Genomic DNA, 22,644 nt, shown 5'->3' with positions numbered 1-22,644 from the left:
GAAGAAGAAGAAAATAGATGAATAAAATGAAAAGTCAAATATAAGAAAAAGAACATGAGAAAAATTCAAATATAAAATAGAAGTAGATATAAAAGTAATCTAAATTAATGAGAATGAAAAATAATACATAAAAATATTAAATATTGAAGTAATATTAATAGAAATTAAAATTAAAATAAATGTAATGTAGAATCAAATGATATCGTTGATAAGTGTAAAGAAAAAGAACATGATAAAAATTCAAATATAAAATAGAAGTAGGAATAAAAGTAATCTAAATTAATGAGAATTAAAAATAATACATAAAAATATTAAATATTGAAGTAATATGAATAGAAATTAAAATTAAAAAAAATGTAATGAAGAATCAAATGATATCGTTGATAAGTGTAAAGAAAAAGAACATGATAAAATTCAATGTAAAATAGAAGTAGAAATAAAAGAATCTAAATTAATGAAAATTAAAATAATACTAAAATATTCAATATTGAAGTAATACGAATAGAAATGAAAACAACAACAAAGTAATGAAGAATCAAATGATATCGTTGATAAGTGTAAAGAAAAGAAGAAGAAATAAATGAATAAAATGAAAAGTAAAATATAGAAAAAGAACATGATAAAAATTCAAATATAAATACAAATAGGAATAAAAAAAATCTAAATTAATGAGAATGAAAAATAATACATAAAAATATTCAATATTGAAGTAATACGAATAGAAATTAAAACTAAACAAAATAGTAATATAGAATCAAATAATATCGTTGATAAGTGTAAAGAAAAAGAAGAAAATAAATGAATAAAATGAAAAATAAAATATAAGAAAAATAACAAGACAAAAATTCAAACATAAAATAGAAGTAGGAATAGAAGTAGGAATAAAAGAAATCTAAATTAATGAGAATGAAAAATAATACATAAAAATATTCAATATTGAAGTAATACGAATAGAAATGAAAACAACAATAAAAGTAATGAAGAATCAAACGATATTAACAAAAATTATACACGTAGAAAGGATCGTACGGAAAAAAAGAAAAATTTCTAACTATCGTCTAACAACACTTTTAAACGTTATTTGTATTAGTATACGAGCATACCACATATATTGAGTTGGCCAAGGTGGCGATAAATGCGCCGTTTATCCCGCATTATCGTCGTTCATTAATCTTACTCCGCCCGTTTGAAAATTTCATATCGTATTAGTACAACGTAACCCGACATTCTCAGACAATAATTAACCGTCGTAAAGTACACGAACGAAAAGCGTCCATTTATTATTCCATAGGATTAAGAACGAACACGAGTGCTTAAATGTTTCTTCTTCTTCTTCTTCTTCTTATTATTATTATTATTATTATTATTATTATTATTATTATTATTCGTACGTATTACCTATCTTATGGTTTTACTTTACTTTACTTTACTTTACTTCAATTCACTTCAGTTCATTTATTTTATTTTTTATTTTATTTTATTTATTTATTTTATTTATTTTTTTATTTTATTATATTTTATTTTATTATATTTATTTTATTTTATTTTATTTTATTTTATTATATTTTATTTTTTTTATTTCATTTCATTTCATTTCATTTCATTTCGCTACGCTTTGCATTGCTTTTCTTTCCATTCCATTGTGTTTTCTTTTGCTTAAACAACACGCGTGCTTAAATGTTTCTTCTTCTTCTTCTTCTTTTTATTATTATTATTATTATTATTATTATTATTATTATTCGTACGTATTACCTATCTTATGGTTTTACTTTACTTTACTTTACTTTACTTAACTTAACGTTACTTTACTTTACTTTACTTCAATTAACTTCACTTCATTTTAGTTTATTTTATTTTATTTTATTTTATTTTATTTATTTTATTTCATTTCATTTCATTTCATTTCATTTCATTTCGCTACGCTTTGCATTGCTTTTCTTTCCATTCCATTGTGTTTTCTTTAGCTTAAACATTTATTTTGCTTTACCAACGTTTTGCTTTAACTTAAGCTATGCTTTGCTTTGCTTTGCTTTTCGTTTTCATTATTCTTGTTTTACATTACGAGAGAGAAACCGTGTTAGAAGCCGACACGTTAACGGTAAACCTCTACAAGTATCTCTCTCTCTCTCTCTCTCTTTCTTTCTCGTTTTTTCTCTAAACTCTTCTTTACTTATTAACGTGTGTCTTTTTTTTTTCTAATATTACAAATCTCCTTTTTCTATCCATCGTTAAAGTGTAAATCTCTTTTCCTCGGCTTTGTCGGAAGGAAAAATATATAAAAAAAATGACAGACAGACAAAGTGCAATTCAAAAATGACCTTAAGTTTAACTTGTCTCTTATCTTTCATATATTTTTTTTTCTTTTAATAGCAATATTCGAAAGATCAAAATTATCATAAGATCTCTATCCTGTTCAATATTTAATTTTCTCTAATAATATTTCCACTGTTACGTGTGCAATTCTTAAGTGAGAGAACAAAAAAGAAAAGAAAAAAGAAAAAAGGAAAAAAAAAATAGAAAGAAACATAATCTATGACCAGAAGAAACGTATATCCTCCATTAGAAAATCTCAAATCGTTTAAACCGATTAAAAGAACAAGAAGAAGAAGAAGAAGAAGAAGAAGAAAAAAATTAAAATTGGATACACGATATGTTTTTAAAATCCCTTGAGAAAATAAAAAACAAAAATCAATCAAAAGTCCAACGAGAAGAAAATAAAAAACAAAAATCAATCAAAAGTCCAACGAGAAAAAAAAAAAAAAAAAGAAAAAAAAGATCCCTTCGACGCAAAAAGGCCAACAACGAATCGTACGAATAAGGAAGAACGGACAGAGACAAAGGGTCAAAACAAAACGAAGTAAACAAAAAATATAAAAAAAGAAAAAGAAAAGTTCAACTCTCTCACATCAGAGATATCAAACTGCCTTCCTCCTCCTCCTCCTCCTCCTCCTCCTTCTCCTCCTCCCTTCGCACAAATGCGGCGCCCTACGTGCTGGACGCATTTCGCCCTTCGGCGAATCGATCTCGCGCGAAAGGAATCTTCCCTACCCTTCCACCCTTCCTCCTTCCTTCCTCCTTTTCCCCTTCCTCCTCCTCCTCTCCTCCTCCTCTTCTTCTTTTTCTCTTTCTTTCTTTTTTTTCTTATACCTCCCTTCCCCCTTCTCCTCCCTTTCTCTTCCCCCTTCTTCACCTTCCCCCTTCTCCACCCTTCCCCCTTCTCCACCCTTCTCCACCCTTCCCCCTTCTCCACCCTTCCCCTTCTCCACCCTTCTCCCTTCTTTCTCCTTTCTTTCCCATCTTCTTCTTCGTCTTCCTCTTTCTTCCTCTTCCTCCTTTTCCACCTTCATTCCTCCTCTTCCTCTTTCAGTCTCGTATTCCTACGATCGACCACACCCGAACCCTCGAGCAAAATTTCGTCGTTGAATCGGACGAGCAACGTTTCATATATATATATATACGTCTTCTTCTTCTTCCTCTTGGAATTCCCTTCACAGTCCCTTTGTGTTCGGCACTCCAAGGGAATCTACTTTTTATTTATTTTTTTTTTCTATTTCTTCTTCTTCTTCTTCTTCTTCTTCTTCTTCTAACTTTTGACTTTTCCCTCTTTATTCATCCTTTTATCTTTATCCTATCATACCATCTACTTACTTACTTACTACTACTTAGAATTTCTTGCCAAAGGGCAGGATTCTTAGGAGGATCATTATCGTTTTAATTCGAAGGGACAATAAGGAAGAAGAAACGATAGAGGAATATAAGGAAAGTGTTATGATATTTTTTTTTATCCAATTATCCAAATATTTTGTTCCTATTTTATCTTCTATCGTCCTATTATTTTTCTTTATTTTATATTGTTAATGCATTTAACGGGATACTTAATGATCATTCGCGTTAGATTTCATTTAACTCTACGTTTGATTTTTTTTTTTAAAACGCATTTATGTGTGTGTGTCTGTTGTTTTTTTTGTACTGGTCATAAAGTATTTTATTTCCTTTCTTTTTTCTTTTTTGTAATTTTTTTCTTAATAATAAAAATCAACACACACCACTCGCAGAATTATAATACACCTGAGGGCATGAATCCGTCTCTCGGACGCTCGTTTAAATTCTCACGACTATTATCCCTGTGATCGACCACACCTGGACACCCTCGAGCGTATCTCGCGATAGTTACATACTTACATATACATATATATGTGTATGTATGTATATACTGCGTATCTTTTACCATGGAATTCCCTTTCGAGATCTTACGAATCTTTCTTTCTTTCTCTCTCTTCCGGGATTATGAATTTATATTTTCTATCTCTCCTCCTAACATCGAATAAAAATTCTAATTGATATCGGACAAACCAACAAAAAATAACTTCACCTTGACAAAATGAACTACCAATCCAACATTTCCATTTACTTTCCCTATCATAAGAAAATTTATTATAATTATATTTATCATATTTTTAATTCAATTTGTTTTCACATATAATAATCCTGTGGTAAACATTTTTTTATTATCATTGATACGAAGATTTGAATAAAATTTTGAATAATCCTGCAAGTAAATACGCTCGCACACATTTTATATATTCAATCATTCATCAAGTTATACTTCTTTGCCGTACCAAAACGAACATAACCTCAATAACTTCAAAAAAAACTTCAAAGAAAACTTCAAAGAAAAATAACTTAAAAAAAAAATATTATTATTATATATATATATAAGAAAGAATAAAAAGAAAAAAAAGAAAATATCAAAATATAGATATCAGTCCACACTAAATATAAGAGAGATATATCAAATAACTTCACGCGTCAACATGGCGCGGTTACAGCATTAGTTCCCACTTCGACCATTTAAGTAAAGCGGCGCTGAGTTCGATTAGTATTTGGGATGGGTGACCCGCTTGAGAAAAGAAGACAACTTCATGCCGTATACTTGAAATCGCTTTGCCGCGCGTTTGTAAATACCGACAAACTTCATGGTGTCGTTTTTCCAGACGCTCGGAACAAAATCACTCCCCATTACATTTTCCCCAACGCGCCAAAAGAAGTATAACTTCAAAAAGATATTATCAATGTTAATCTCGTGCAGTAGAAAAATTTTATATTCGACCACTTCAATTGGATATTACAAATCTGTCGACAAATGTATCATATAATAAATTTCAATTACATATTTGTAAAATAAGCGATAAACATATAACACACACACACACACGCGTCTAACTTTAAATCTTATATAAAGATGTATATAAATTCTAGTTAATTATGTGGTCAAAGTAAAATATTTTTATTCTCTCTCTTCCTTATTTCCCTCTCTTTCTCATACATACATACATACATATATACACGTATACAACGCACTCTCCATTTCTCTTAGACGTGATCTTGAAAATTAAACGGATGACAAATTTCTTCTCATAATTTTCAATTGGTCATTCGATAAGGAATTCAGTCGACGTGTTTAACTGGACGGATTATTAGCGTGTAAGGTACGAGAAGTCGATTGGCTTTCACCAACAGACTCGTGGCGAAAAACCAATTACCTATCTATCTATCTATCTACCTATCTATCTACCTATCTATCTATCTATCTATCTATCTATATATACACACACATATATATATATTTATATCTAGCATTTGGTTTAAGAATTCATTTCGAGAAGAATCGCGCTGCTCCAATAAATCCCGAACGCACGAGAACCCGATCTACGATAAATCATTTTCTAATAGCAACTGCAAAAGACTGCAATACTGCAATACTGCAAGTGGCAGGAGCAGCAACAGTGTGTTTCTGTTCTAACGGTAATTGCTCCACAGACTTCTGCATAAGCACTTACTGGAGAGCCTGGAAACGGTGATATTAATGATCGTGAAGGCCAGTGTTACACATATATATAAATATATGTACACGTACAAACCAATATTTCTATGCTACTTTATTTATAAACGAAATATACTCTTTTGTTACTTTTTTTCAATTTTTTTTCTTCTTTTCTTTTTTTTGAATATTTGTTTCACTTTATTATTTTCTAATGTAAGGATATAGTAGGATTCGCGTTGATATCTCGAGACTATTTTCCACCTACGGTAACACCATCACCATTACCATTACCATTACCATCACCATTACCATTCTCAACAACCCGACAACAACCACTTTCTTCTTCGTTCATCGAGAAACTAACGCGACAAAAATTCTACTTTCGATTCGACTCTTCCTTCTTCTCTTTTACCATATTTATTAACAATTGGAAAATAATATAATAACTCTAATCATTTTTATTATTATTATTTTAATAAAATGTCGCGAAACAAAAAACGTATATAATAAATAAATCAATAAGAAAAAATCACAAATCAAATCAAATTAAATCAAATATCGAACTAATATTGCAACACGATTCGATCCAATAATAAATTACATCTCGATAATCAATAAGATTAGAATTCAAACGAGAACACATAACACAACCAACCAATATTAATGATCACCATAGTGATATTCCTTTTCTCAAATGATTTTCCCTCAAGTGACCTGCTGCTACAATTGCAGTTACAGTTGCAGTTGCAGTTGCAGTTGCAAGTAACTCATTTTAGATATTTCTATTTTTAAAATAATTTTTAAAAATATATGTATAAATATCACGAAACAAGAAACGTATATAATAAATCAATAAGAAAAAATAAATCAAATCAAATTAAATAAAATATCGAACTAATATTGCAACACGATTCGATTCAATAATAAATTACATCTCGATAATCAATAAGATTAGAATTCAAACGAGAACACATAACACAATCAACCAATATTTATGATCACCATAGTGATATTCCTTTTCTCAAATGATTTTCCCTAAAGTGTCCTGCTGCTACAATGCAGTTGCAGTTGCAGTTGCAAGTAACTCATTTTAATATTTCTACTTTTAAAATAATTTTTTAAAATATATATATGTATAAATATCACGAAACAAGAAACGTATATAATAAATAAATCAATAAGAAAAAATCACAAATCAAATCAAATTAAATCAAATATCGAACTATTATAATATTGCAACACGATTCGATCCAATAATAAATTACATCTCGATAATCAATAAGATTAGAATTCAACGAGAACATATAACACAATCAACCAATATTTATGATCACCATAGTGATATTCCTTTTCTCAAATGATTTTCCCTCAAGTGACCTGCTGCTACAATTGCAGTTACAGTTGCAGTTGCAGTTGCAGTTGCAAGTAACTCATTTTTGATATTTCTATTTTTAAAATAATTTTTTAAAATATATGTATAAATATCACGAAACAAAAAACGTATATAATAAATAAATCAATAAGAAAAAATCACAAATCAAATCAAATTAAATCAAATATCGAACTAATATTGCAACACGATTCGATTCAATAATAAATTACATCTCGATAATCAATAAGATTAGAATTCAAACGAGAACACATAACACAACAAAACAATATTAATGATCACCATAGTGATATTCCTTTTCTCAAATGATTTTCCCTCATGTGACCTGCTGCTACAATTGCAGTTACAGTTACAGTTGCAGTTGCAGTTGCAGTTGCAAGTAACGTGGAATAACAAAATCAAAAAGTTATCGCATACTGATACTTTCCTCTCCGTTGATTCGTGGCAAAAAAATGAGTCCCGATCGAAAGAAAAAAAAAATATAAAAAAAAAAAAAGAAAAGATTAGACTTTCCAGTTGATTCGACGCGTGTTAGAGAACGTGATCGAGAAGAGTGAAAACCTATCGACGACTACCGTTTTCGAAGATCACGTTGACTATACGTACGAACGATCACGTTCGGATGCACGAACCCGATCGAATATAATAATGATCATGCGATTCTGTCATTATCTTTCCTTCTTTTCCTTACTCTCCCTCTTTCCCTCTTTCCCTCTCTTCCTCTCAGAATTTTCTTCCTTACTTTTGCTCATTATACCAATAATTGTGAATTATGTTTTAGGGGAAGGGAATTTTAATAGTTTCATTTTCTTATAAACAAAATAAGAAAACATTTGAAAGTTATTATTCGATATATAGATATGTGTGTATGTGTGTGTGTAGAAATAATTTTTATATAAGTAAAATATAGGACGGAAATGACGTCAATCTGATTCGTAACAAGACAAACATACATCCTTTCTCATTTACATATCGAATATAATGTAATAATATATACATATTGAATTGACTAATACGTAATGTTGGATTACAAATATATTTTCTTTTTTTATACTACTACTTAGATATCAAATATTAAAGAATATTATATTTTTTAAACATACAAATAAAATAAAATAAAATTGAAATATTCATTATTATTGACCAATCCAATACAACACATGCTATATTATATTATATATATTAATATGTAATTCATAACTCATAACTCATAACTCATAATCATAACTCATAACTAATCTTTTTTATAAAATATAATACACGCAATTTCATTACTGAAAGATCGTTGCACTATGAAAGATTGCACGAACATCTAGAAATGAAGCAAGAGGGGTAATGGGGGTATGGGGGAATGGGGATAAGGGTGAAGTGGGGTGGGGGGGGGGATCCAGGGGTCGGTCAGTTCCGTCGTTATGTCCACTGCAATTTATCCTACTAGTTTGAATTAGCCGTGTGACAACAAGCCGGTAGAGTCACACTCCAGTGCAGTTGACATCCTTTGCTAAAGCAAGTTATATCTTTCAGTGCTCGGTATTACTCGATTTACGTGTTGCTTGTTAGCAAGAAAACTAAACCTGATTGAACCTACATATATGCCTAATGTACATAATAATTCTCTCAATGTAACATAGGGTGTTTAACATTTTATTTTGTTGATCTATGGTTAATAAATAGAAAAAAAAGCAAATAAATAAATTTAAATAAAAAGAAAAAAAAAGGAAATATTATAAAAAAAAGAAAAAAAATATATATATATAAGTACAATGGGAAGATTTATCCCAGAGACTAAGATTTTCTTCGATGACACGCCTATCTACCAGAATACCGTTCGTCCAATCAAGGTTAATCAACGAACGTTCATTTCACCATGAGAAATGGTATACTTCTTACGGGGAAAAAAATGAAAATGATGCCAATAAAAATTGATCATTCCATACGAATTTTAGAGAACAAACAAATCTTAATCCTTTTTTTTTATATCTACAAAAGTATCACCCTATCCTACCCCACTTCCGAAAAAAATAAGAAAAAATAATAAAGAAATCATAAAGTTAACGTTCACGTAAATTACAATTTATTCTCAACGAAGCGTGACATTAGTTAACTTTTTTACTCTTGTATTTGCTCGCTCAAAATTGCCATCCTTTAAATCAAAATGCACTCATCTTATTCCATCATCGTCTACCATTCATTTTACCGTTGTTGTTGACCATCATTACGGATAAATATATAAACGAAACTATGGCATTTATATACACATTACATGTGTATATATATACATATATATACACATATATTATTATATTTATACAACGGTAATTTTGTTTAGATAACCCTTCCCTTGTATTTCAATAAAAACGCGTGTAATTATAATTAATTATAAATATATTAAATAATATTATTTATAATTTCTAATCATTAATATTACTAGACACAAATATATTCATTGTACATACGTACATATATTATTATATTTATACAACGGTAATTTTGTTTAGATAACCCTTTCCTTGTATTTCAATAAAAACGAGTAATTATTATTAATTATAAATATATTAAATAATATTATTTATAATTTTTAATCATTAATATTACTAGACACAAATATATTCATTGTACATACGTACATATATTATATTTATACAACGGTAATTTTGTTTAGACAACCCTTCCTTATATTTCAATAAAAATGAGTAATTATTATTAATTATAAATATTAAATAATATTATTTATAATTTTTAATCATTAATATTACTAGACACAAATATATTCATTGTACTTACGTACATATATTATTATATTTATACAACGGTAATTTTGTTTAGATAACCCTTTCCTTGTATTTCAATAAAAACGAGTAATTCTTATTAATTATAAATATATTAAATAATATTATTTATAATTTTTAATCATTATATTACTAGACACAAATATTCATTGTACATACGTACATATATTATTATATTTATACAACGGTAATTTTGTTTAGATAACCCTTTCCTTGTATTTCAATAAAAACGAGTAATTATTATTAATTATATATATATTAAATAATATTATTTATAATTTCTAATCATTAATATTACTAGACACAAATATATTCATTGTACATACGTACATATATTATTATATTTATACAACGGTAATTTTGTTTAGATAACCCTTTCCTTGTATTTCAATAAAAACGAGTAATTATTAATAATTACATATATATATATTAAATAATATTATTTATAATTTTTAATCATTAATATTACTAGACACAAATATATTCATTGTACATACGTACATATATTATTATATTTATACAACGGTAATTTTGTTTAGATAACCCTTTCCTTGTATTTCAATAAAAACGAGTAATTATTAATTATATATATATTAAATAATATTTTATAATTTCTAATCATTAATATTACTAGACACAAATATATTCATTGTACATACGTACATATATTATTATATTTATACAACGGTAATTTTGTTTAGATAACCCTTTCCTTGTATTTCAATAAAAACGAATAATTATTATTAATTATATATATATTAAATAATATTATTTATAATTTTTAATCATTAATATTACTAGACACAAATATATTCATTGTTTTATTATAAATTAATAAAACAATAAATTCCTATTAAATTCATTGTACATATATAGGATACATCACGTGAGAATCAGAACCAAGAGTAACATTCTAACGTTAACGATATATCGTAAAACCAATAACACGATTAACGTGTCACGTCTTTTCTAGTGATTTTTCCTATCCTTAAGAATGGAGAAGCGTGACATGACTTTAACAAAAGTAGGCTGAGAACCAAGTCTCTATTTCTTCCTTTTTCTCTCTCTCTCTTTCTCTCTCAATAATACTTTTGTCAACACACATACACACGTATTATAATATACACATCGTAAGTAAATCTCTTCTAAGAAAAATTTTCAACGAAATATTTGCTTCACGTTAAAAAAAAAAAAAAAAAACATTCCTGCACTGAGAAAATAAAGTTTTGATTTTGTCCCCAAAAATCGCTGAGAGAAAAACATTCGATATTAAAAAAAGAAAAAAAGAAAAAAAGAGAAAGAACAAATACTGTTCTTCGATATATATTTGTCTCGTGCATTTATTCTACGTCTACCAACTGAAAATAAACTTTTCATCTATCTACAAAAACTGCACAGACCAAAACTTATGACGTTGTTATCGGAAAGAGAAAAAGATACAAGACGTGTTTGTCTAAACTTTTGGCACACAAAACACACACCACGTGAATAAAAAGTTCGTTCCAATCTGAAAGTAATATATCGAAATAAATCAACGTTTTGAATTTGTCTTCTCACATGTACAAAAATAAGTTGACTGACTTTTTCGAACATCCATTATGAAAGTAAACAGTCGCGAATTGTAAAAACACGAAAAATGGTTATAATTTTAAAACAAGGTCGAAAGCAAAACACGCTCACGTGTGTGTGTACATATGTGTATATGCATTTTTTTGTAACATTATTTTTCTATCCCCATCTGTCCATTTTTAAAATAAACCATGACACAAATATGATTCATCTCGTAAACAAATATTATTTCGTTTGTTATTCAACATTAAAATCATTTTTTAAAATTCAACGTTAATGTATATGCATATTTAATCGATTAAAAATACTTTGAATTGAAATTACTATACTCCCCCCCGAGCCCACCCACTCCCCTTCTTTTGGTTGTATCATCCAACCGGATATATTCTGTATATATATTGTGTACTAGCAAACACATCGATTTAATAACAGCGGATGTCCGTGAACATTGCAGTCAGCACGTTTTCCATATCAATGAACGATGCACTTCGTTCAGGTTGCATTGGTATGAGCAAGGACGATGAATCTATATATATATATATATGTATATGTATATCTAATATTGAAGTACAGAAAACTAGAAGAACACCTGCATAGAATACTTTCGTACGCTATATTATATACTCGTTCGAATGGAACACGTTGTTAAAAGAAACTATCGTGATTTATCGAGGGGAACGTTGAAATAATATATTTCTATGTTTACGCATTATGTACACGCGTGTGTACATAAGGAAAAAAAAAAATAGAAAAAGTAAAAAAAAAAAGAACAAGAAAATCGAATAGAATAAAAAAATATGAAAAGGATTGTGCGTCTTTAAATTCGCATTTAATTTCCATTTAAATATTTTCCCCCCATTGATTCTATGCATTACTTGTGTGCATACGTTCGTAAATATATTATACATAATAAAAAAAATAGAAAAAAAAAAAAGAAAATTATACAAAATAAAACATAATAAGAGTATTACGTTTATTTGCATTTGCATTTAAATTTGGATTGAAATATTGTCCCGATTCCATGCACTAGGTGTGCATACGTTCATAAATATATTATACATAATAAAAAAAAATAGAAAAAAAAAAAAGAAAATTATAGAAAATAAAATATTAGAAAAATATCGCGCACCTCTTTGAGAAATTGCATTTAAATTTGAATTTAAATATTTTCCCGATTCTATGCACTTATATATGCAGATATTTATATATTACAAATACATGATATAAAAATATAGAAAAACAGGAGAGAATTGAATAGAAAATTGTACAAAAATAAAACCAAATAAAAAAAAATAGAAAAGTAAAAAAAAGAAGAAGAAAATCGAATAGAATAAAAAAAATATGAAAAGGATTGTGCGTCTTTAAATTCGCATTTGATTTCCATTTAAATATTTTCCCCCATTGATTCTATGCATTACTTGTGTGCATACGTTCATAAATATATTATACATAATAAAAATATAGAAGAAAAAAAAAAAGAAAATTATACAAAATAAAACATAATAAGAGTATTACGTCTATTTGCATTTGCATTTAAATTTTGATTGAAATATTGTCCCGATTCCATGCACTAGGTGTGCATACGTTTATAAATATATTATACACAGTAAAAAAAATAGAAAAAAGAAAAAGAAAATTATAGAAAATAAAATATTAGAAAAATATCGTACCTCTTTGAGAAATTGCATTTAAATTTGAATTTAAATATTTTCCCGATTCTATGCACCTATACACATACATTTATATATTACAAATACATGATATAAAAATATAGAAAAACAGGAGAGAATTGAATAGAAAATTGTACAAAAATAAAACCAAATAAAAAAAAAAAAAGAGAAGGGGGGGAATACACGTCAGTCGATTTGCGTCCCTTTTATTTTTCAATCCTTTTCATCTTTCTCATTCTCATACAATCCTTATGAGCATACACGTAATGGACGAATGGCCAGCTGCCGGCGAAGATGTAACGCATTCGGTCCTGGGTGGTCCAGAACAGATATACGCGTTCAAGAATCTTATATGCGCCTTGCGGTGCTACGTATTCATAAGCTTATCCATGCTGCGCGGAAAATAATGTGCCAGGCCTATTCATTACATATATATATATATACTTATATATATATATATTATATATATGTTTATTATTTCTCATCGTACGTGGTTGGTTACATACAACTCGAATACTTCACCAGAATAATACTTTCATTCGCATGATTCTCGATACTATCGATATCGATAGCAACTCATCACTTTGCGTTTTATTGTGTTTTTTGATTTAATAATTAAATTAATCTCAATTACCCATTCGATATGGTCATACAATAATAATAAGAATAATGATGAGGGTGATGGTAATTTCGATACACGTTAAGTTTGTTTTAATTGGATTCAAATGAAAATATCTTCTAAGTGAATGATTCTTTGTTCATAAATGTGTTTATTTTTATACGAGGAATATAAATTTGAATTACTAGTGTATTACTTTTGTCTATTTTTTTTTTCTACGATTAACAATTTCGAAGATATTTAAATAATGATCTAACGAAATATCACCTTCGTATATTAAATATGAGATTAATTATTAAAGATTTGGAAAGATTCATTCATTCGTACGTTTGTTCCTTCTTCTAACTTTCACAAGTTAATTTTTTTTTTTCTTTTTTTGTTTTAATTGGATTCAAATGAAAATATCTTCTTCTAAGTGAATGATTCTTTGTTCATAAATGTGTTTATTTTTATACGAGGAATATAAATTTGAATTACTAGTGTATTACTTTTGTCTATTTTTTTTTTTCTACGATTAACAATTTCGAAGATATTTAAATAATGATCTAACGAATATTAAATATGAGATTAATTATTAAAGATTTGGAAAGATTCATTCATTCGTACGTTTGTTCCTTCTTCTAACTTTCACAAATTCATTTTTTTTTTCTTATCCCTATAGTCGATCGATAGAAAAAAGAAGTTAAAAAAAGTTAGACTTTATTTGGTCTTCCATTAGAGCAAAGATTTTACTACTACTACTACTACGATAGATCGTATCCGTTATTCGGTTTACAACAGAACAACCCACCAAGTGCTTTCTAAGAGAAGAAGAAGAAGAAGAAGAAGAAGAACTCTCTTCTTCTTCTTCTTGTACGAACGGGTCGGTGTTACTTCAAAGAAGAAAGAAGATGAGAATGTGTCCTGGGATTTTATATACATATTACATACACATATATACATATGCATATACATATATATAACGCTTCGTAAACACTCGAGGGAGTAAACATTACCAAAGGGAGAAAACGTAGCTCTCTTCGTAACTCTAAACCGTGTCTTCTTCTTCTTCTTCTTCTTCTTTCTCCTTTTTTTCTCTTTTTACTACTTTTTTTTTCAACTATAAAAAATTCGAAGGAAGTGAAAAGGTCGATGGGAAAATAAGAAAAATAAAAAAAAGAGAGAATAACGAAATCTTACGCTGGTATAATTCTCGAAAATATTTTATATTAAATTATTACACTCTTAAAAAAATAATAAAACGAACAAATAAATAAATAAAAAATAAATCAAATCAATCAAATGATTAATTAAGTTTAAGAAAAATATTTCGTATCAATATTTCATTCACGTTTATGACAAAAATTCGAATACAAAATAAAAAATAAAAAACACAAGGAATAAAAATAAATCAATAATAATTAATAACGATTAAAAAATAATCCATATATAAAATAAAATAAAATAGAATCTCGTTAACGAAAGATATAAAATTCGTATCGATTATATTCCACGTTCTTGAACAATCGATTTAAGAAAAAGAAATTTGATTGAACTGACAGTTCGAAAGGGAAAATAAAATTCGATCTGAGAACGAGAGCAAATCAACACGACGCATACTAAGATACAAACACACACACACAGACAGACACAGACACAACATATACACGTAAAATCAAATAAAGAAAAATAAAGAAGAACGGGTCAGGTTCAAAGCTATACGATGAGGTCGGTCTAACACAGTGGCAAGAATGGCAAAGTGTGGGTTGGCTGACAGGAACGATAATAGAATCCGTCAGAGTAATAATGACGGCATGATGCCGATGAGTCACGCGACAGGAAGTCCTTTTCCCGTGAACCACCACGACCGGACACCTTCCGTTCGTTCTTCTAACTGGTACAAGGTGAAATTCAATCCGATCGATCGATAGATCAATCGATCAATTCGAGAACTGATCAAAAGAATTCATTCGAAATCTTTTTATTCGATGAGATCAATCCCTTTTCTATCGTTCAACTATATTTTCATTTATATCTCGTTCCTAATAAATAATTTTTACTCGTTTCTCATATATAAGGTAAAAGCCCCCTCGGTTGGCCAGGCCCCCTCTATTGGCCACTTTATGCCACAACAGTGATTATAAATTATATGCTGATGTGCACATGGTGACAGTTTTTAAAAAAAAAAAATTCTAATTTTAAAATATCATTGAAAGTAATTCGGATTATTTTAAAAATATATTTAAAAACGAAAAAAAATAAAGTTGTGCAAGACTTCTGTTTTTGGATGGTTTCTTGTTAAGTAAGGTAAGGATACTGTGATTTTTATTAACCTATATATTTCATTTTTGACAATAGCAACCAAAATATTTTTTTTTCTGCAATTAACATAGCTTAAAATTATTATAGAAATTGAAAATTAAGTGATTTTTAATTATTCTCCATTAAAATACGGTGGCCAAGCATGGAGACAGTATTATTGCCTCTGTTTTTATCATTAGCCAACTTATGGCTATTCGCTTTGAGGTTATATATATTTGTACATAAAGTATTCAACTAGTTTTTTTAATACTAATGAGTAATTAATTTCTTTGTACACGAGTTTTGAATTATTCAATTTTGATTTATTTAATAAATTAGTTATTAATTAATTATTTATTTTAAATAGGAAACATGGCCAAATGAGGGGACATGCGTGGCCAAAAGAGGGAGAAAGTTGGCTAAAATAGGGACATTGCAAATCTATGTTATTTTTAATTTATTATTAAAATATTTATGAATAATTTGTCTTTTCTTTATTTTGATTCAAAGCTGAAAGCTCAAGCTTACAGGTTAAACCATTAGTTTAGATGTAAGTTATTTTATTGAATGAATATAATTTTTCTAAAAAAGAAACGGCTTAACTGGCCAACCGAGGGGGCTTTTACCTTATATCGGTTTTTAATAGAATTATGAATTAGTATAAGTAATACTAATTCCTTCCCTTTAAAATCCATGTACGTGTGCTATACTTATTTTTATTCTTAACATCGAGTCAAACTGATCAATTTTTAAATTAATTTTAAATGCATCTAATGCACTTGTGCATAGAAATACTTTCACTCGTTTCTATCTAATCTACAAAATATTGAGAAATATTAAATATTAATTAACAATAAATAAAATAATTCGATATATATCCGCATTGCATTTCATCTATTAGCATTAAAAGATAAAAGATAAAACAACGAAATAAAGAGAGAAACATATATATATATATAAAGAAATATACACGTTAGGTGAGATATCAAAAACGTTGATCGTCCTTAGGCTACATTTCGCACAATGCAGGTATACGCTACATTATCCAGAATAAATATAGACACAGACACACATAAATGCATGTATGCATGCATACATAATTATTACGTAGATGCAGTATATACGAGCAAGTAAATACATATTCTATGCAGAGAAAAAGGAACACATATAATACGGGTGGGTGGGTGGTTGGTTGGTAGCGATCTCTCTTTCCAAGAATATAATTCTCTCGACCTTGAACCTTCCACCATGCTACCGTATTCCTACGGCAATGCAGTACCAGCACCAGCACCAGCACCAGTACCAGTAAACTTTCTGCTGCGTATGCGTTAACTCGAACGGAACTGCATAATTAATGCGCAATTCGATAACACTGTAGGTTACTTACGAATCTCGAGAAAAAACATAGCAATGCAATAAAAAATAGAAGATAAATATCCAATAAATCCTATACGTTACGTGAAAGAAAAACAATACGTTTCCGATTCATAGGTAAAAATAAACGCGTATTATCGTGGGTGTTATTGCATAACTTGTGATCAAAAATGTAGAAGAAGAAGAAAATAAGATAGAAAAAAATTCAAGAAAATCATTTTCTATCTGAATGAACACGATAATAAATAAGACGAGAAAGGCAATCTCGTAGCATGTTTGGCATCTTTCCAATAGTTCATTCCGCCCTTTTTTTCTTCCCTCCTTCTTTGCTTTATTCCCATTTTATTTCTATCTCTATTTATCTTTATCTCATTTCTTTTTCTCTATACTATATATCTAAAGATAATCACGTAGAGAAAAAAAGGCCCTTGTCTCGTTGATCTTTTCATTTTCGATTCCCCCTCCCCCTTCTCCACCTCTTCTTCTTCTTCTTCTTCTTCCACCCCCGTTTTAGCGCGTGGACACGTCGTCTACGAAGTTTGTTGGATCCTAATTTCACCAGAACACAACGTGGGTTTCCTTCCCTTTCTTAGTTCTCAAACTTCTTCTTTGTCTCACCCTCAATGAAATAGAGAAATAGAAAGAGAGGGTGAGATGAGAGAAAGGGGAAGATTAAATCAATTAGATAGGGAGTGGTGTAGTGATGATACAATAAAAACCGACGTGACGTTACTTCGTGTTACACTCCCTTCTTCGTTACTAGATATATATATAGATATATTATATCCCATTTTCATCCTTAAGAAAGATGAGAAATGTGTTTACTATGGTCTTCTTAAACCTAATCGAGTTATCTGTCTCTTCTCGTCAACTAAATTTGACCTGCTAGTAGCGTATGTGTATACAATTTTATCTTACACCTAGTATATATATATATATATATATATATATATATATATGCCTGTATGTACATAGAAATATATATTTGTTTTAATTTGATTGATATAATTACAAGTAATTAAAATAAAAAAATAGAATTTCATCACAAATATTATAAATAAATATAAATATTTCAAAATTACATATATAACTCTAATATAATTTATAATAGTATTATTAATATACCTAAATCATATTTAATTATTATTAATTGTTAATAAAAAAAAATGCAATCTTATTCATATAAAAATTACATACATACATATATACATATATACATACATACATATATAGTATAATATTTAAATTGAGTGTGTGTTTACTTACAAAAAAAAATGTGCATGAAATTTATACGCGAACCTTGACAACGATAGAACAAACAACACTAACTTTTAACCGTAATCCTATCCACAATGATTAATTAAAAATCAATGAATAATTTTTATATTTATATATATATATATATGTATACCCGAAAATTGATTAGAACATTTAGTCGTACTTATTCGTTACGCGTCTTCGAATGTACTGTATATCATACTAAGAGAAATTTCTTCTTCTTTTTCTATAATAATAATAATAATAAACATACATGGTACATAGATTATTTACTTCTGTGTTATAGCTTTCTCTCTTAAACGTGTCCTTCTTCTTCTTCTTATTCTTATTCTTCTTCGTTTCGTGTTATCTATTCTTACGACCTTGTTTTGTAAACGTCCTTGGTAAATATCATCTTATCGTACATATATATATATATAAATACTTTCATAGAGAAAATAACTTGAAATAATAAAAAAAACTGGTGTGTGTACTTATGTACGCACGTAAGAAGTTATACTTCTTTGCCGTACCAAAACGAACATAACCTCAATAACTTCAAAAATAACTTAACAACAAAAAATTTATCATTATTATTATTAATTTAAATTTATTATCGATATATTACATATATATTAGAAAGAATAATAAAATATCATAATATAGATATCAGTCCACGCTAAATATAAGGGAGACATATCGAATTAATTTATGCGTCAACGGCCATGGCGCTGCGATAGCATTGTTTCCCGCTCGATCATTTAAGTAAAGCGGCGCTGAGTACGATTAGTATTTGGATGGGTGACCCGCTTGAGAAAAAAGGCGGGAAGAAGAAAAGAAGACAACTTCATGCCGTATACTTGAAATCGTTTTGCCGCGCTTTGTAAATAACCGACAAACTTCATGGTGTCGTTTTTCCAGACGCTCGGAACAAAATCACTCCCCATTACATTTTCCCAAACGCGCCAAAAGAAGTATAACTTCAATAAATAAATTAACAATATATATGTAATCGTTATTATTTTATTTGATCATTGACAAATTCGTTAAGATATCAAGATACATATATATATATTAAAATAAATAACGATTGGATATTTACTGCATATATAAATGCATATATATATACAAGTGCATAATATAAAATCACACATACATACGTAAACCGTTACACGAAATTGGAAACGGTAGTCAGTATAGTACGTCGTCTTTTACCTGAGATAAGTCGATTTGCTAATTTAACGGGAAATCGAAATTAGTTTCGGTCTCGGGTGGTTCGTGATAGAAAAAGATAGACGAAAAAAAACCCATGAAAGAGAGAGACAGACAGAGAGAAAGAAAGAGAGATTTAAAAAAGGAAAGAGAGAAAAAAAAGAATGAAATACTTTTTCTCTTCATGGTTAGAAGACCCATAGAGAGGAACTTCGAAAGAAAATAACAACAACGCATAAGAGTAGTATACTTCATCTTTTTTCTCTTTCTCTCGAATACGTTCGAAAACAAGTACATACATATAAAAGTATATATACCTTGTAGTTATCTACTTTTCTACATACACACACAAATGCATACATACATACATAAATACATACGTACATTCCATCATATAATCGCAAAAATTTCTCTTTTTAAAAAGAGGAAGAGAACACAATTTGAAAGATGATTGATCGACACGTCTCCCCCCTACATACACACATACATATATAAATATATACATAAATACATATACATATATATATATACTAATTTTTGCCTTTCTTTATTTTTTGTTTACCATTAACACAGAAGCAGAATAAGGAAGAGTAGTAGTGGTGATGATGCCACCACCACCACCACCGGATCGTCGGTGTCGTTAGCACCGGGCCTTAAAAAATGGCCTCGATCCTGGGAGACGGAACGGGCCCTGGGGGTCCCTCAGGCCCCTCGAGATGCCTACTACTTCTACAAAGGTCTCTGGCCATACAGCTGACCAGAGGTCCGCCTCCTCAAGTTCTCAATGCCGGACAACGAGAAAGTCCGAAGGAGCATCCAGCCGACGAGATGTGGATGTACGATAAAGGTTATAATTTGTTTCAGGTGAGTACCATACAACTCTGTATTATCCTACCTGTATATATACGTTTACATGTGTATATACATGTGTGCGAATGTTTATTCCCTACTCCCCCCCTCTACCCCACCAACCACCCTACACCCCCCTACACCCCACTACACCCTACTTTATTTCATCTCTCCTTTTCTTTTACTTCTTCTTCTTCTTCTTCTTCCTCTTTTTTTTCTTGCTTTCAAACTCGTTTTCGACGAACGAACGACCCTTTTGCCTACCTGCCCAAGAAAATACTACTAGCATCGTTATTCGATTTCACGAATATATATATGTATTCGAGTTAGAAAATAAAAGCAAGAGCGCGTGACTGACTGGACTTGACCGGAAAGTGATTCCAAGCGAAAGTAATCTAGGAATTAAGTTGAAACGTAACTAAATTATATCTATGTGTTCATCTACGTTAGATGGAAAATAAATGTTTTATATATATATATGTGTGTATGCAGGTACTTATAATGACCTAGTACTTTGATTTAACATTTAAACTCTAACACGAGAAGCTATCGAATTAATTTGTAAAACAAATTACTAAGTGAAAACGTATAAAAGTTTGCATTAATCATTTCTCGATAAAATTGTTATGATATATATTTGATTTTTGGTGATTTAAACAAATCATTTTTTGATTGTTCGAGATAATAATAATAAGTACAGTGTCAGTAGGTTTAGTGTTAACAGTTAAAAGTCAAAGGGAAAGATCGATTTTACTTTTGAAAATTAAAATAAAAAATGCTATTAAATTGAACGCGCGAAGAAGCTTTGATGAAATCATACAAAAGGTTCTCTCTTGTGCTTTTTGAAGGCAACCCTAACTACTAACCCTAGAATGGTAAAGTAAGTACGTACTCAAGGGAAAAGTCAACCTCACACTACTCTTACTTTTCTTTGCTATTTCTCACTCTACGAATAAGGGTGTCGATGAATCGTGTCCCTTATACGCGACAATGCCAACCACTTGTTATTTTTTTTTCCTTTTTCTTTTTCTTTTAAAAGACTTCCGCTTATAATGTTCTTTCAACTAGAACATATTTTTTATTCTTTTTTATTGAATTTGTGGACAATAAGCAATGCAGAGAAAATTTTTCGATACATTTATATAAATACTTATAAGTGTTTCTAATTTAAAAAAAAAATATATATATATATATTTAATATTATTTATATAATTACAAATAATTACAAGTTTGAATATTTAATTTTATCGATCGATCCAATATTTAAATTTATTTTGTTCCCTTTAATAATTAAAAAATAATCTTGTTCGTATATTAAATTATAATTTTTATTTTATTTATTTTATTTAATAATATTTTCATTGACCCTAGAGCCTAGGCTCCCTAAAGGCCATTAATTACAGTAAAGTACAATATAATGTATAGATAAAACAAGACAAAAATTAAAATTATGTAATTATTATTAAACTTATCATTATATTAATAGTAACGCACAGTAAGTAGATAAATGTAAAAAGAAAATAGTAAATAATACATAAATAAAAGTATAACAGTTTTATAATAGTGGTATAGTAGTATTGTATATAATATAGTAATATAATATAGTAATATATAATATAGTATTATAGTATATATATTGTAGTATAATATAATATATATATATAGATATTTTTAATTGAAAAATAATCAAACGATTAAACGAGTAAAATGTCAATCCTAAAGAAACGAAAAAATATGTCAAAATATTAGAACGATGATAAATAAAATATTTATATTACGGAAGGTAGAATAAAGATAATCGAAACAAAAAG

At 28.7% G+C, this 22,644-nt stretch overlaps 2 protein-coding genes across 2 annotated transcripts in view; one reads left to right on the top strand and one right to left on the bottom strand.

Moving 5' to 3' along the window:
* LOC122518175 (CCR4-NOT transcription complex subunit 6-like) overlaps nucleotides 1–22,644 on the bottom strand; it is a gene marked incomplete in the record, with an annotated part of 788,395 nt that overhangs the window by 751,114 nt on the left and 14,637 nt on the right.
* The window catches only part of LOC122518173 (storkhead-box protein 2), a 54,368-nt gene continuing 52,286 nt past the window's right edge, over nucleotides 20,563–22,644 (top strand). Inside the window, exon 1 of the mRNA XM_043636921.1 lies at nucleotides 20,563–20,848. Coding sequence (XP_043492856.1) covers nucleotides 20,645–20,848 — 204 coding nt within the window. The 5' untranslated portion in view covers nucleotides 20,563–20,644. The remainder of the gene's footprint in view (nucleotides 20,849–22,644) is intronic.

Source organism: Polistes fuscatus, unplaced genomic scaffold, assembly GCF_010416935.1.
Source record: "Polistes fuscatus isolate 324 unplaced genomic scaffold, CU_Pfus_HIC Scaffold23, whole genome shotgun sequence".
NCBI lineage: Eukaryota > Metazoa > Arthropoda > Insecta > Hymenoptera > Vespidae > Polistes > Polistes fuscatus.
This window is presented reverse-complemented; position numbering and strand designations above follow the sequence as displayed.